Raw genomic sequence first — 14736 nt, forward strand, 5'->3', positions numbered from 1 at the left:
ATATGGTTCAACACACTGGGATTGTAACGCATGCCCAGCCCATGCAACGGCCGTACTGCAGCTCAGGCATGAGCTACAGATTCACGTGTCAACTGCCAAGTGTCTTGAGGGATGCTGTGAGGTATGGTTTATGTTCTTTATCCTGTTTCTCCTCAGAGTTTGGGTCTATTCCTGCTTTATGAGCTGCTAACACTCCAATAGCCTCCCAGTAATTTGATACCTTCCTCTGGAAGAGAAGCATGTGCACACACACAAATATATGATTAGGCTTTGTTATGGCATGTAACATGCATGCATCATTTACAGAAGAGAAGAACCACAGCCGATGAATACGTACCACTGGAGTCATTCCAAGTTTCTCGGGGGTATCATTCAGAACAGTTTCATTCTCCTCTACAGCAATTAAAAGTGGCTAGAACAACGACCAACAGTTGTCAGAATAGATAGAGAGATGCATGCAAAGAGGTTTTACAGTTTGTGTTCCAAACACTGCAAAAAGTACAAACTTGGTGGAGGTTCTAAAATGAAATGGGAAGACAACGCATAGCCGTACCCTGCCGTTCCTTTCCCTACCGGCAAAGGCAAGAGAGGCATCTCCTCCACAAGCATTGATGGGTAGGATCACACTGTCAAAATCATCAGCAATGATGCAGCCCCCTATTAACGAATTGGAGTTATGGACCTTCAAGTACTGCGGGGCAGTACTGAGAACAGCAAGCACACATGGCAGGAATGCATACCCAATCTGCATCAATATGAATATATATATATATATATATATGTATATAGAGAGATATACAGACATAGAAAGCAGCTTAGAGGGAGTAGACCGGGGGAGGTCAAAGATCCAATTGGACGCAAAGACTCCAACACAGCCGGTGACTTGAAACCATAATATACATCACTACACACATGTAAGTTATTGGCAAGAAGGATGGTATTTTCTACAAAGTGAAAATGCATGATGCCAACTAAAAGGATTGATGTTTCAAGTGACAAGAATTACACTTAACGCACCTCTTCAGCAGCTGATTTTGGGCACACGGAAAAGCTGAGCGGAGAAGGTACTCTTCAGCAGCTGATTTTGGGCACACGGAATAGCTGAGCGGAGAAGGTACTCTTCAGCAGCTGATTTTGGGCACACGGTATAGCTGAGCGGAGAAGGTAGTAATGCAGGAGCATGTGCACAGGGGATGCCAAAATTCTTCACCACTAGATGGCTTATCTCTGCCTCTACGCCTGCCAGAATATCAATTCCCTGCGGTCAACTCGTTAAGGCCAAAATTAGCTGCACAGGCTTCAATCTTGTATAGTAACCTAATAGAATAGCAACGAACGGGCAAAGGGAGACAGCCAATAACTCTTACCATTCCCTGTCTATAGATTTCCATACCATCATTGTCATATTCTGGAAAACGTGCAACTGCTACAGCATTCACCCCAGATCTCTCCATCAATGTCCCTACAGCCCTTAATAGGGAATCAGGATGCCCTATCCTTCCAGTGGATTGTCCACTCTCCGGGTCAACCCACATCTCTACCTAGAAATATACAAGGTGTTCATGAATCATGACCGAGACAGAGTACGACAGCTAAAGCTCACTCAAAAGAATGCATTGATTACATGTGATGCTAAAGTAACCTACACGAAGTGATGTTTATCAAACAGTCAATCAGTTTATTGTAAAGATACCTGCAAGGCAGCATCTGTTACAGTATATTCGACAACAGGCAAGCCAAGAGAAGCCCTTGTCGCATCCACCGCCTGTAAATGACGAGCACGAAGATTTTCCTCGATCCCAGCATCAAGAACTAAGCCAACCTAGCCGTTACATGTGGTGCAATCATATTGGCATACTTTTCTTGAAGAGGAAACCAACCAAGAAGAGCAATAAAGTTAACCTTATGCTTATGAGGGCAAGATACTGTGAAGACGCACCTTATTCTGATGAACAGGTTGCAGTGCCCAAAAGCCCTCTGCAAATCTATCAAGTGCATAGCCCACAACATACAACACATTCGGCATTGGCCAGTAAAGCATTGCTGCATTAAGAACCTATAACGCTTGCATTTCAAAAAGGATAGGATATAGGCACTAGGAACTGTCAAGTGTACGCAGTTTCTCAATGGTTAACAACAAGCAAACATTGCCCAATTTTATTATACGACCTTAACTAAATACTTTGCCTTCAAAAAGTATCCCAAATTAGAGGATATGCGAAGCAGTATTGATATCGATAGGATGCAACTAACTAACAAAAGCAAAGCTGTTTGATTTCTTGTTTCTTTATAATCAAACACGTTCAATGCAAATCCACTGCACCCATTTCATTTTTTAAGTCAAGTATTGTACACGCATGTTTTAGCTGACTTCCCTTTTTGTAGGCAAAGCATATATGCAACCGCTTCAAAGTAAAATCACAGAATTGCACCGGCAAAGCTCATGATTTTCCCTCTGCATAAATATGTATAACCCTAGAAGAACATACGTTAGGGTGGGAGATTAGGCAATCAACGACGGAGGAGAGGGCTCGAGACACCGGCAAAGCATATCCGGCGTAGCCGCCAATGGCCGCTCCAACTCCAGTGGGCGCTATCATCACGCTGGTGTATGCCCGCTTTAACTGCATAGGAATGAGGTTAGTACTTGATTGGAGCACTGGATGATAAGCGACGATGACGAAGAAGATGAAGTGTAGTCTACTCTACACACATGCCGACTGACCTTACTTGGGAAGACAGAGCAGGAGCATGAAAGTGTTAGCCGCCGCAGACTCTGGACTGCGGAGGGGGAGGAGGAGGAGCAAAACGAACGGCCAAGGCTTGTAAGGCTAAGGCTTGTCATTCCAGCAGCAATCTGCTCTCTTTCTCTAATTCGTCGCTAGAAATAGAAGAGGGGGAGATTTCATGGATGGATGACCTTTTGAATCCAACTCCAAACTCTATCCATGCTGCAGCTCAAAGTGACGCCGATGCTTGAGATTGATTGGAGAACAAGGGTGAGGTGAGGTGAGGTGAGGATATCACCAATGGGCTGGGCCGCGTCTCTTCCGATTTAGCTTAGTTGCTCGCCCAAAGCAAAGCGGCCAGTCTGTCACTGGACTGGAGAAAAGGCGTCTCTTCCGATTTAGCCTTGTGTCAGTGTAACGGAGATTGATTTACTTATGACTCCTATTCTCTAATAGTCCCTCCTAAGTAGTTAATTATATTTAATTTTTATTAAACATTTTATTTATACACATTATTTAAATAAAAAATAAAATATATATTTTTATTTCTATATTACTTAATTTTTAAATTATTCTATTTAATATAAAATAATAAATATTATCTTCTATTATTATATTATCGTATAAGAAAAATAATACTTCCCTTAAATACATTATTAGAGACAGGAGGAAGGCTGAGACGGTAGCATAGAAGAAGAGGAAGAGAGTGTTTTGAGGCATTGGCGCCATTGCTGACGCCCCAATCCGAATCGGATCCGCCTGGGTAGAGAATGCCTCGAGGGAGCAAGAAGGAAGCGAACACGGCCGACCCGGAAGCTGATGAGAGAACAAGGCTGAAAGGATTGGCCTTTTCCCGTAACGTTTTATCTCAGAAGCCCTCGCGGCTCGCCTTTTCCGCAGCCCTCCCCCCCTCCAAGACCCTCATCAAGCACCACGGCACCGATGTCCTCAGAAAATCTCACCGGAAGAATCGATACCTCTTTTCCTTTCCCGGTCTGCTCGGGCCAATTTCTGGTGGGAAAATCGGCGACCTCAAAAACCTCGGCTCCAAAAACCCCCTTCTCTACTTAGATTTTCCTCAGGTTTTAAATTTTTGCTGCTTATTTAATCTTGTTCTGTTGGATATCCTATTGTTACTTGATCTTCTTTCAGCTTTGCAGCACATCCATTATTGTTGTGATTTGTTGCCATGTGCGCAGGGTCAAATGAAGTTGTTTGGGACAATAGTTTACCCAAAGAATAAGTATCTGACTCTACAATTTTCAAAAAGTGGGAAGAATGTTACCTGTGATGATTATTTTGACAACATGGTCTGCATCTTCTTATTACTCTCCTTCTCCTTCTCCTTTTACCTACTATTTTTGCACCGCATTTCTATTATAGGAATGTCCTGATTTCTGTTATATAAGTGTTGTATACAAACATATTTCCATATCAATAAGCCTTATTAATGTAACGTTTCGATGCCTATATGTTGAATTATTTGATTTAGTACTAAAGTTTTACATGGAATAACTTTGAGCAATGTGAAACTTCTTGCTAATCAAACCGTAGTAATGGAAATTAAGCCTTGGTGCCTAAGGAGTTCACCATTATAAAAATTTCAGTTATAGTTTTGTGGCTGATGTCATCCTTCCAATTTAGATAGTATTTTCAGATGCTTGGTGGATAGGAACAAAAGAGGATAATCCAGAAGAATTACAGCTTCAGTTTCCAAAAGAGCTGAATATGGTGAGCCAAATTTTTTTCCTTTGCTAGCTAATGAACAATAATTTAAATTGGTTTAGAGGTTGAATCATGCATACTCCAAGTAAACATTGAGACAAAATGCTGTATTCTGGTTCCAGGAAAAAAATGAAGGGTATGACTTCAAGGGTGGTGTTGGGTCCCGCTGTGATGGTAAGCAAGGTTTCGGAAGATTGGCCAAGAAATGCATGGAACAGGTGTCACGTGGAGTTTCTTCAGAGGACAATTCAATTGACAATTCTAGCAGCTGCAAAGAGAATGTGGAACTAACTCCAACACGCCGCTCAGCTAGGACTTCTGGAAAAACTTTCAAGTATATCCTTTGATTTTCCTTGCATGACATTTTTAAGAGGAGATCTTTTAGGTGCCAATTGATATTTTTTGATTTGTTTGTGTAGCTTGGGAGATAAATTTATATGCTGCAGATTTCCACACTTAGATGAGCCGCATATGGAACATTTAATTTCATCATCCCATACTAATTTTTTGGTGCTTAATTCTATCTGATGGGTGATAAACTGGGAACAAATAAAGAGTGAAGTGGAGGTGGAAACTTAAAAATGTCACAATGGCATGTACTTTTTCTATTTCCCAATAGGCAAAATTAGAATGGATTTTAACTGTTTGGACCAGTTAACATTAATTGCAGGTAGCTAGAGCAGATTTATAAAGTATCTGGCTTGGTCATTTGGTGATTTACACTGAAGTATTCTCCTTTCTGGGTTTTTTTGTTTTTTGTACTTTGTCCGTATTTAGGTGGCCGGTCTTCCATGCTCTGCCTAGGGTATTTTTTTAGTACATTCTATTTGAGTAACTATAATTGCACTATTTGGAATTTGATTATCTTCACTCCCTTAATTGGAGGTCATTTCCACTGGTCACCAGTCACCACTGTTTCCTTCTGTAGTTGACGGTTGACCAGCCAAACACTGAGCCATCTGGTAGCCAGAGGAGAGCTACTATACTGCCTTTTAGCAGGAGTCTCTGCTCTCTCACTCTTGCTCTTTGTCACTTCATAAATCCTGATTCTTCTGCGGATCTTGAACAACGGATCTGGACAGCATTACTATCACTGAGGAACTTTACCAATTTCTTCCCATTGTTTTAAATTTCTACTTCAGCTTCTATGTGATGCAGCACTTAGCCACTATTTCCTTTCGGAGTTAAGGTCACTGACTGTTGACCCAGTGTTCTTTTCTTTTTTTTTTTTTTTTTTTTTTTTTTTTTGCTTTTTCTGATTTTCTAATTCAGCCTTTGTGATTTCACTCTTCTTTGTCATGTGAAGTTTCCATGGTGCCAGCTGTGTCATTACTGCTATAGCACAATTGCATTGATTTGTGACTGTCTGCACTCTTTGGACATGTGCCATGAGATTCTAGCGATAGCAGGTTGAGAAAGCTGCTGTGTAGGTCTGGTTTGAAGATGTTGTCCTGCACTTGGTTAGACATCTTATTGCAAGTTGAACCAGTTTTGCTTTTGTTGGGTTCAACGTGTGCGGAGTGTTAAAGAGGGTTTTTTTTTTTTTTTTTTTTTTTTTTTTTTTTTTTTTTTTTTTTTTTCTGAAATCAATTATTTGTTTCGTCTTTGACTTTAGAGGTGTACTAGGATTCCAATTCATATATCATTATTTAAATTTAGGAGGATTAGAGTTTATTGTATATTTTTAATATACTAAAGTGTAAGTATTCCAAATAAGACACTATTTATTAGTTTCATTAGGGAAATGCCCTTATTTCTAACAATTCGGGATGCATAAACTTGCTGGTATTATTCTCCCTGTTTGTTCTCTCAGTGTGATATTTGACATTCATTCTCTACCCATGCCATAATGTTCTTGATTTTCTAAAGCATTTTGTCTTTACAGACATGCGCGGGCAGGAAGTTCCCAGCCTCTAACATTGGAAGATGACAATAAGGTTAACGATGGACGAGATCTGTGTTTAGAGCAATGTGATTTGGCAGGGAAAGCTGAGGGTCCCCGTAATAGTACTGATAAGCCTCTTGTTCAAACAACATTATCTTCGCTGTTTAAGAAAGTGGAGGACAAGGTAATGTCTTTGAATCCCCGTCAATTAGCAGAGTCTATATATGAACTCCTTTTGTAAGATGTTGAGAATTGACATAGTTTATTATAGTAATAGTTACTATTTCTATTTATATTAATTTTTGACATAGCAAAGTTAATTTTTAGAAGGCTAACAAGGAGTTGAAGCAGGAGAAGAATACTTCTGAGGTAAGAATCCCTTTAGCTACTCTGCTGTTCTGCCCTGATGTTGTTGAGTTGGACTTGGATATGTACTCTGAATCATATAATTGGTAGTTGAATGTGATGAATTTGCACCTTGGGGAGGGACATGGGATCATCTGTTAAAGAGTGCCTCCTCTTCCTTCTGAGGCGCTACAGTATTGGTGTTTGTTCATGTTTTGTTTGTGTAGGTTGAAGATGACGAGGACAACGATGACATAGAAGAGTTCTCTAACACTTCAGAGGTTTGAATATATACATATAGCATTACAGTCTGATGTTGGTGCAATCTATACTGTGTACCTGTCTGTTGTAGGACATGGATGCAAGTGATGAAGATTGGGCTGCTGCTTGAAATTAAACCAAGACGACATGCAATGTGGTTGGTTATACATAGCAGTCAGTGATTGCCATGTATCTCCTCCTCCTCATCCTCATCATCATCGTCATCATCTCGTGTGGGCGCGGGAGCAGCCAGCCAGCAGTGGGGGAGCAGTATTGTCTTCACCCACACATTGTGTTATGATGAATGGCGGCTGATGACGATGCTGTAGTAATTAGTGGTCCTGTAGTAAGTAGTAGTATTTTTTATATTAGCACAGAGGGACGGAGATTTTGATTGATTGATTGTGTTGACAAAGATTGATTGATTGATTGATTGATTAGGTCTTGAATTTGTATGTTTTTCCATGTGGAATTTGCCAGTGCTACCCAATCTCCCTCTGGACGCCAGAGTCGTGGTGGTATTGTATTACAGTTTGAGTGAGCGAGATACATGAATTACATATGTACACATACTACACTATTTTTTTATCATTCATACACACCCATGATATATATATATATACTTATAGATATGATATGTTGAATCTCCAAGAAATATTTCGAATACAGTAGACTTGGATTGGTTCCAGAATGCGTACATACATGCATGCTTACATAATCAAATACAGACAGACATGGAAGATTCGTAATAGGATTAGAAGACAGGAGAAAAGGAGCAGTTATGCTAAGAAACTAGCACGGGGAATGCAAAGGGCTGGGGATATTTATTTATTAGTCCTCCATGCCCTCTGCTTTTTTTTTTTTTCTTTTTCTTTTGTTGTTAAATTTATATCTCTCTTTTTCAGTTCCAGCAACTATTTAATAAAATTTTTATAATACATTGTCTTTTATTTTATCTATCTATTTTTATATTAAAATATTAATACAATAATACTTATTTATTACTTTCTTCATCTCCCATAACATGTAGTAATATTTTAATTTTTTTAGGTATTTTCACATGTTTTATAATATTTTTAAATAAAAAATAATTATTCTTTTAATAAACATAGATCGTATTTTATTCTATAACATTATCAAAATAATAATAATAATAATAATAATAAAATATTATATTATTTAATTTCTAAATTATCTACCCAAGTGACTGGAAATAAAATTTGTCACCTATGTGAGACGGGAGGAAGCTTTATACTCCTTATGATATGGAGTACTAGTGCTAGTATATCTCGTCTTGGCTGATCGTTGATACCATCAACCAACGACACACACAGACCTAAATAAAGACACTGCACAAATTTTGATAGTTTGCTGCTATTGTGTTGCTTTAATTTGATCCAAAAGCACGCAAGCAGCTCCTTTTCCTTTCGCACTCGCACTCGCACTCGCATCGCGTTCACTGTTCTCGTTCTTCTTCTCTATTCCTTTCTTGTTTCGGGGCTTTACCTTTTCTCTCTTCCTTCTCCTTTCTCCAGTCCTGCAAATCTCCCACCGCTTCTGCACTGCACACATACCATTCCATCCCAGACGGTGTCCATGGCACCTTGAATTGCCATCTTCACCCCGCAAGTCGCGCCAATGCCGCCGCCATTCGCCTTTTTGCCTCAACCCCCCTCCCCAGCTCACCCATGAAGCGGTGCACCAAATCCAGGAGAGTTTCATGGCAAATATTCATGCGCTGGTCCCTAGTGTGAATAATGCGACCCTTTGTAGCACTGACTCCACTGATTCCTTGTATGCTAGGCGTCTAATCAACCGCAACAACAACAAATTTCGGTCTTCTGATTATCTCACTGGTCATGGTGCTAGGGTTTCTGCGATTGACCACCCCTGGAGATTGTGTGCTGCCACCGAGCTTAACCTCGTTCAGGAAAGCTCTAGGAGAAACTTCCATGCCCAATCTGAGGTTCCATTCATCGAAATTCCGGTCACGTGCTACCAGGTCATTCGAGCTCCCCGTTTTCCTAATCTTCAGTTTTCTCTCTTCTCCATCCACTCTTCGTGGTGTCTCTGATTTCGATATGTAACTGTTATGCGGTGGGTTTGGTTTGATCTATTATCTTTTACCTTCTGAGTTATACGTAGAATTTATCGATGAAAAAATGCGAAAGCTATATAATTTTTGAATACCAGCTTCTTAAATTGCTGCCAATATTGTTATGTATTCCTCTTCAATTTCCTTTTAGTTAGCCTGCTGATTGAACTCTTACAATGGGACATGCTGGTTTTTCTGGCAGAAGGGATTTTGCCTTTCGTCATCAGACTTTATGTGGGTGTCTGTTTAGTTCACCCTGGCGGGTAGTCATGCCATCGTTGACACTTGAAAAATTAGCAATTAACATCTTTGTGGGATGCAACAGACGGTTTCCACCATCACTTATGAAATTGTATTGATTTATGCATGATCTTGTGGCTGTGTGCCTTTGTCTCTAACCTTGAAGGCATCTTGACGCAATGATAACGCCTGATCATACAATAAAAACATTGATATAAAATATATATATATATTGTATATGATCCCACCAAATATGATGTATGTTGTGTCTTGTGTGGTTGTGATTCTGTTATTGCTGATGCATTAAGTATTTTCAAGGCAGCTTTGTGCATAATTTTTAACAGCAGGAAACCATAACTTTTTAATCCTCCACCGATTGATCTTTCTTTATTCCCCTGAATCCTCTCTGATTTATTCCCCATGATATGCTAGAATTTATTAGGATGAGGTTCTTTTGTCTAGGTGGAGGTTGAACTAATTGCTCTAAAAATCATTGATTGTAAACATGGGTTATAATGGGTGCTACATAACACCCCACATCAAGGAATGGTATATTTTCTAAACCACATTTCCTCACTCCTGGATGCTTTCAGATTATTGGAGTTCATGATCAAGCTGAGAAAGATGAAATAGTTAAGTCAGTGAAGCATCTGAAAAATGTGGAGATCGAAGAGGGTTATACTAAAGACACTGTTATATCTCGCCAGGTTAGCTTTATGGTTTTATTTTATTTAATTATTTATTTTTTCTTCTGTGATTGGTTTACCTTCTGATGCTGATGTTTTTTCAGGATTGAGCCTGTGTGATATAAGCATATTTTTTAAACTTTTTCTTATGATGAAAAATGAATACATTCTTTCTTCAGGATCTTTTAATGGATGTGAGAGACAAACTTCTATTTGAGCCAGAGTATGCTGGGAATTTGAAAGACAATCAGACCCCTAAATCTTCTCTCAAAATTCCTTGGACCTTGTTGCCTGGTGCTTTATGCCTTCTTCAGGAGGTAAGCGCTGCCTGATATGGCTTTTTGTTGTGCATTTACCACTTTATTAAGACTGGGTTCAAATGTTAAGTTTGACCTATTCTACTATTGTTTATATATGCAGTTCTCTTTTTCACCTTTTCTTCTATAAAATGGTTTTGCTCGATGGTCTCTGTCATACTGGAAACTGTGTGGTGAGTCTGGTGACTAAAAATTTGATAAACTTTGAGTTGATTGAAACTCTAGGTTGGAGAAGAGAAGCTTGTGCTGGACATTGGACGAAGAGCCCTGCAGCATCCAGAATCGAAGCCATTTGTCCATGATTTGCTTCTGTCTATGGCACATGCAGAGGTAAGTATATAAAGAAGAGGTAAAAACCTCGGGCCACTTCTTCTCTGCTTTGTTATACTTCCATTTCTTATTATAGGTGCTTTTTTGAAGTGCGCAATTGCAAAAAATAGCTTCGAGAAGAACAATACTTCTCAAGGATTTGAAGCCCTTGCCCGTGCTCGATGTCTTTTAAGAAGCAAGATTTCTCTTGGGAAAATGACACTTTTGTCTCAGGTAATCTTTGTGCCCACTGTGCAGTTCCTTTCTCGAAAGTGTTTTGCTTGTATTGAGGGTGCAAAGGATAACTGTTATCATGCTAGTTGTATCGGTCAAATGGTAATGTGGTTTGTTATTGAATTGTTTCCAATGGGTGATAGCTTCTGCCTCAAATAAGTCGGTTTCAAATTTTGATTTTAGATAGAGGAGTCATTGGAAGATCTTGCTCCAGCCTGCACACTGGATCTTCTGGGCATGCCTCATACGCCTGAAAATGCTGAACGAAGACTGGGAGCAGTTGCAGCTTTGCGTGAATTGCTGAGGCAGGGTCTGGATGTTGAAACTTCATGCCAAGTCAAAGACTGGCCATGCTTCCTGAATCAAGCACTTAAGAAACTCATGGCTACAGAAATAGTGGAACTTTTGCCTTGGGACAATTTAGCAGTTATAAGGAAGAACAGGAAGTCTCTTGAATCACAGAGCCAAAGAATTGTTATCGATTTCAATAGCTTCTATGTTGTTTTTTTGGCACACATAGCTCTTGGATTTTCAAGCAGGCAAACTGACCTGGTAATTTTAAGTGCCCTATAATCATGTTTTAACTTTTCCCTTGCAATTTCTAATTTTTCCATCATAGTTCCTCACAGGTGTCTGCATTACTTGGGCAAAATGACAAGCCAGTTTTAGAATAGATCCATACTTCTAAGTATATAGTTGCATTCATAGTGATATTCAGTTTCAGTTCTGGTAATATCCATTTTTCCATTGTCTCCTCTGTAGATTAAGAAGGCAAATTCAATATGCGAGTGTTTAACAGCAGCAGAAGGCATTGATTTAAAATTTGAGGAGGCTTTTTGTTATTTCCTTCTCGGGCAGGTAGGGCTTTCTCTTTCGATCTCTTTTCTTCTCTCATTGTGTATTGTTTTACCCCTTTTAAACACCAGCAGTGTGGAACTCATCATCCAGGGTGACGAAGCAACAGCTGTGGAAAAACTAAGGCAGCTTGAACTGAGTTCAGGGTCAAGTTCACAAAAGTCACTGCAAATGAAAGAAACCAGAGAAGTTTCAAGTTCAAACAATCAACTGGTATTTCTGTGATTTCAAGATTTTTTTTAGTACATCATTATTGATACAGGAAATTTATAAGCAGTCCTCTATTTCCTCACCCCTTTCATTTTCCCCGTTTTACCTAGCTGTAAGCTTAAGATTCCTTTGTTATGTTGTAATACGAATCCAGATCCTAATTTATATGCTAGGCAAGATGTCAGATAAAATAGAAATAAATGGTATTTCTGCTAGCCCTAGAATTAAATAATACCAAACAGAATTTTCGGTCAGCAGCTTTCATTTCTGAAATCCTCATGTAGCTACTAATGTCTAATTGTAGGTTAGGAGGCACTCCACACAATGCTCTCTCTTGTTTTAGTCTTGAAGTTCTACACTGTTTCAGTGAGTCTGATCTTTCGGATGATGGCTGTGTTTCCAGGAAACATGGTTGAAAGAAGCTGTTCTTGGGCTGTTTCCAGATACTCGAGACTGTTCTGCATCTTTGGTAAAAGCTCTTAATATCACCATCCAGATATATTAATTTTCTTCATAAGATACTAAATTTGAACAGTAATTACAGGCTGATTTCTTTATTGGTGAAAAAAAAGCTTCAGGAACTAGAGATAACAAAAGAGCCCCTCCTGCTTCATTTAGCATAAGACACAGACCACTTTCTGTTTCTCTACCAATAGATCGAAGACTTGGAGAACCTGTTTTGAGCACAGAATCTTCAAGACAACTTGGACCTGCTGCCCAGCAGCTTACCCCTCCCAATCTACAAAGTCCATTGACAGAAGGCAAGAGTTTTGCTGAAAGCAATGTTGGCTCATCATCTGTTCAGTTGAAAAGGACTTTAGGTTCAAAAGACGTTAAAGCTTGGAAATTTTCGTTGGCGTTCAGTGATGTGGTTGGAAAGATAACATATGCAGCAGCATTAGGCTGCATCCTGGGTGCTTTGTTTAAACTAATCAACATGCAAGTATGGAAACCAGGAAGTAGTTCTAGATGGATGGTGAATGAACAAAAAATAAAATCAAGCTCCTCCGCCTGGACTGACTTGTCGATGGATCTAAGCTGCAAACACGGAACAGTTAAGCGAAATGGTGTTACAAGAAAGCTAAAGAAAGTTCTTTCACTTCTTAATGTTCAATCTGGAGACCACTTAGATTCTGCAGATTTGGGAACTGCTTCTGTCTCTTCTGGGCTTTCATCTTCAATGACATCAACTAGTAGGCAATCAATGCCTGTTGAAGATGCTGAGGGTCTTGTCAAGAGATGGCAAGCAATCAAAGCAGAAGCGCTTGGGCCTGCTCATGATATTCTCGGTCTCAGTGAAATCCTTGAAGGATCAATGCTTGTTCAGGTGAGATTGTAGCTGCATAAAAATGAACATGAAGCAACTGCGTTGATGTACTCAGATAGCCCACTTTCCCTTAACATAGTATACCAAGATAATTTTCAAGTTGACCTTTTCAAAGTCTTTATTACTCTGGCTAACTTGCATTTGTTTTTTCCTGTGCCGCTGTTCAGTGCCTGCTAGGTTGGACTTTTCATTTATTTGTCACTTTAATGTGTAATATTTCCATCTTTATATCAGGTATCATTCATGTTAACACATAAGCTAAGCATGGAAAGATGAGAAAGTTAACTTTTATATATGCCAAGTGACATTGACTGGATTGGGGAAATTTTGTTGTGGTTTAAGTTTTATCTTGTTGCAATACTTCATGCTTCTTGCACAATTTAGGTGTTGCAAAATTTCGAGCAGGCCATTCAGTATCATAAGCCTTATTGTGAGCTTAAATGTTTTTTTTTTTTAACTTCTGATCAATGGATACATTGTAGTGGGAAGCATTGGCAGAAGCAGCAAAAACAAGGTCTTGTTTTTGGAAATTTGTTTTGTTGCAATTGAAAATTGTCTCTGCCGACATTTTGAGTGATGGACTTGGGAAGGAGATGGCAGAAATAGAAGTTCTCTTGGAGGAGGCAGCCGAACTTGTGGGTGAATCCCAACTGAAAAACCCAACTTATTACAGGTGAGTGAATTTGTTAGCCACACCAAGTACTTAAAACATCTTTCTTCATTCATTTAAATATTACCTGCACCCCTGTGTAACTCTGTAGAACTTTATTCAGCCTTTGGGGGTGAGAATGTTTATGAAGATGGCTAAAGGGGAAGGTTTGTGGTTGCAGTCATTGCAACTAAGACTTGTATTTCCCCATGCATTAGCAATCTCACAGCTCTACCTATTAATTTCCCTTTCTAAACCATCGCATTCCTTGATTTGACCCCCAAGGACATAAATTAGTTGTATAAAAGCCTTATTTTAATGCCCTTCCCCCCCCCCCCCCCCCCCCCCCCCCCCCCAATTGGTAACTAATATTTTTATGATTTATGTGACTTTTTATTGGTGGCAGCACATATAGAATACATTATCTTCTCAAGAGGCAGGAGGATGGATCTTGGAGATTCTGTGAAGCTGACATTCTAACTCCCACGTGATATTTGCTGAATGTGGTACATTCTGAAGCTGACCATTTCAACAGAAGTAGAGAAATCCATCATTCTTGCTTTGTTTTTTTTCTTCAAGTTTGGGAGTAGTCTAGTAGGAGGAGTGAGTGAGTTAAGATAGGCTATTTGATTCATTGTTTCTCGCCCTCTGTGCATGCGGTAATGGCAGCAGTAGACAATGCTGAAACAGTGTCTTCATTCGGTGTTAGAGTTTGGGCACTGGCAGGCAGGCAGGCAGGCAAGTTCAAATCTGTGTACACACATGGGAAAGCGCAGGCCTCCAAACAATTTAAAAAGGAATTTGATCTTCATTTACAACCTTCCTGTACTGTACTGTACTGACTAGTTTGTTGGGTGCGTGGAGGTGGG

The 14736-nt window shown here is 39.5% G+C and overlaps 3 protein-coding genes across 5 annotated transcripts; 2 read left to right on the plus strand and 1 right to left on the minus strand.

Annotated features, from left to right (window-relative positions):
* Positions 1–21: 21 nt before the first annotated feature.
* LOC127246136 (uncharacterized) lies at positions 22–3201 on the minus strand. The gene is given in 11 exon segments (XM_051267374.1): positions 22–157; positions 159–226; positions 338–412; positions 554–745; position 1069; positions 1119–1258; positions 1368–1541; positions 1694–1822; positions 1940–2056; positions 2490–2624; positions 2726–3201. Coding segments are annotated over 11 exon segments (1227 nt in total). The 5' UTR covers positions 2846–3201; the 3' UTR covers positions 22–81.
* Positions 3202–3389: 188 nt separating this feature from the next.
* On the plus strand, positions 3390–7580 carry LOC127246133 (DNA-binding protein RHL1). Of its 2 annotated transcripts, none has more exons than XM_051267366.1 (8): positions 3390–3811; positions 3929–4039; positions 4374–4460; positions 4577–4788; positions 6340–6523; positions 6667–6708; positions 6912–6965; positions 7037–7580. In XM_051267366.1, the coding sequence occupies exons 1-8, from the start codon at positions 3500–3502 to the stop codon at positions 7073–7075; spliced, it is 1041 nt and encodes a 346-aa protein (XP_051123323.1). In that variant the 5' UTR covers positions 3390–3499; the 3' UTR covers positions 7076–7580. The 2 variants fall into 2 exon arrangements, with proteins under 2 accessions (XP_051123323.1, XP_051123324.1); XM_051267367.1 differs by having other exon boundaries at positions 6670–6708.
* A 678-nt stretch (positions 7581–8258) lies between these two features.
* On the plus strand, positions 8259–14685 carry LOC127246114 (plastid division protein CDP1, chloroplastic). 2 transcript variants are annotated; one of them, XM_051267343.1, is made up of 13 exons: positions 8259–8739; positions 8815–8947; positions 9874–9987; positions 10146–10283; positions 10509–10613; positions 10704–10826; positions 11010–11378; positions 11589–11684; positions 11775–11894; positions 12295–12360; positions 12436–13218; positions 13701–13891; positions 14274–14685. In XM_051267343.1, exons 1-13 carry the CDS (start codon positions 8666–8668, stop codon positions 14356–14358), a joined length of 2397 nt encoding a protein of 798 aa, XP_051123300.1. In that variant the 5' UTR covers positions 8259–8665; the 3' UTR covers positions 14359–14685. The 2 variants fall into 2 exon arrangements, with proteins under 2 accessions (XP_051123300.1, XP_051123299.1); XM_051267342.1 differs by having other exon boundaries at positions 8260–8947.
* The last annotated feature ends 51 nt before the right edge of the window (positions 14686–14736 follow it).

Source organism: Andrographis paniculata, unplaced genomic scaffold, assembly GCF_009805555.1.
Source record: "Andrographis paniculata isolate CXL003 unplaced genomic scaffold, ASM980555v1 Contig26END, whole genome shotgun sequence".
Lineage (NCBI taxonomy): Eukaryota > Viridiplantae > Streptophyta > Magnoliopsida > Lamiales > Acanthaceae > Andrographis > Andrographis paniculata.

Excerpts from the sequence above, each read along its gene's own strand:
- LOC127246133 (XM_051267366.1), top strand. The coding sequence starts at position 3,500 with ATGCCTCGAGGGAGCAAGAAGGAAGCGAACACGGCCGACCCGGAAGCT. Across the intron at positions 4,789-6,339 it reads ACTTCTGGAAAAACTTTCAA|ACATGCGCGGGCAGGAAGTT; the intron begins GTATATCCTTTG and ends TTGTCTTTACAG. Across the intron at positions 6,524-6,666 it reads TTAAGAAAGTGGAGGACAAG|AAGGCTAACAAGGAGTTGAA; the intron begins GTAATGTCTTTG and ends GTTAATTTTTAG.
- LOC127246114 (XM_051267342.1), top strand. The coding sequence starts at position 8,666 with ATGGCAAATATTCATGCGCTGGTCCCTAGTGTGAATAATGCGACCCTT. Across the intron at positions 10,284-10,508 it reads CTTTATGCCTTCTTCAGGAG|GTTGGAGAAGAGAAGCTTGT; the intron begins GTAAGCGCTGCC and ends TTGAAACTCTAG. Across the intron at positions 10,827-11,009 it reads AAATGACACTTTTGTCTCAG|ATAGAGGAGTCATTGGAAGA; the intron begins GTAATCTTTGTG and ends TTTTGATTTTAG.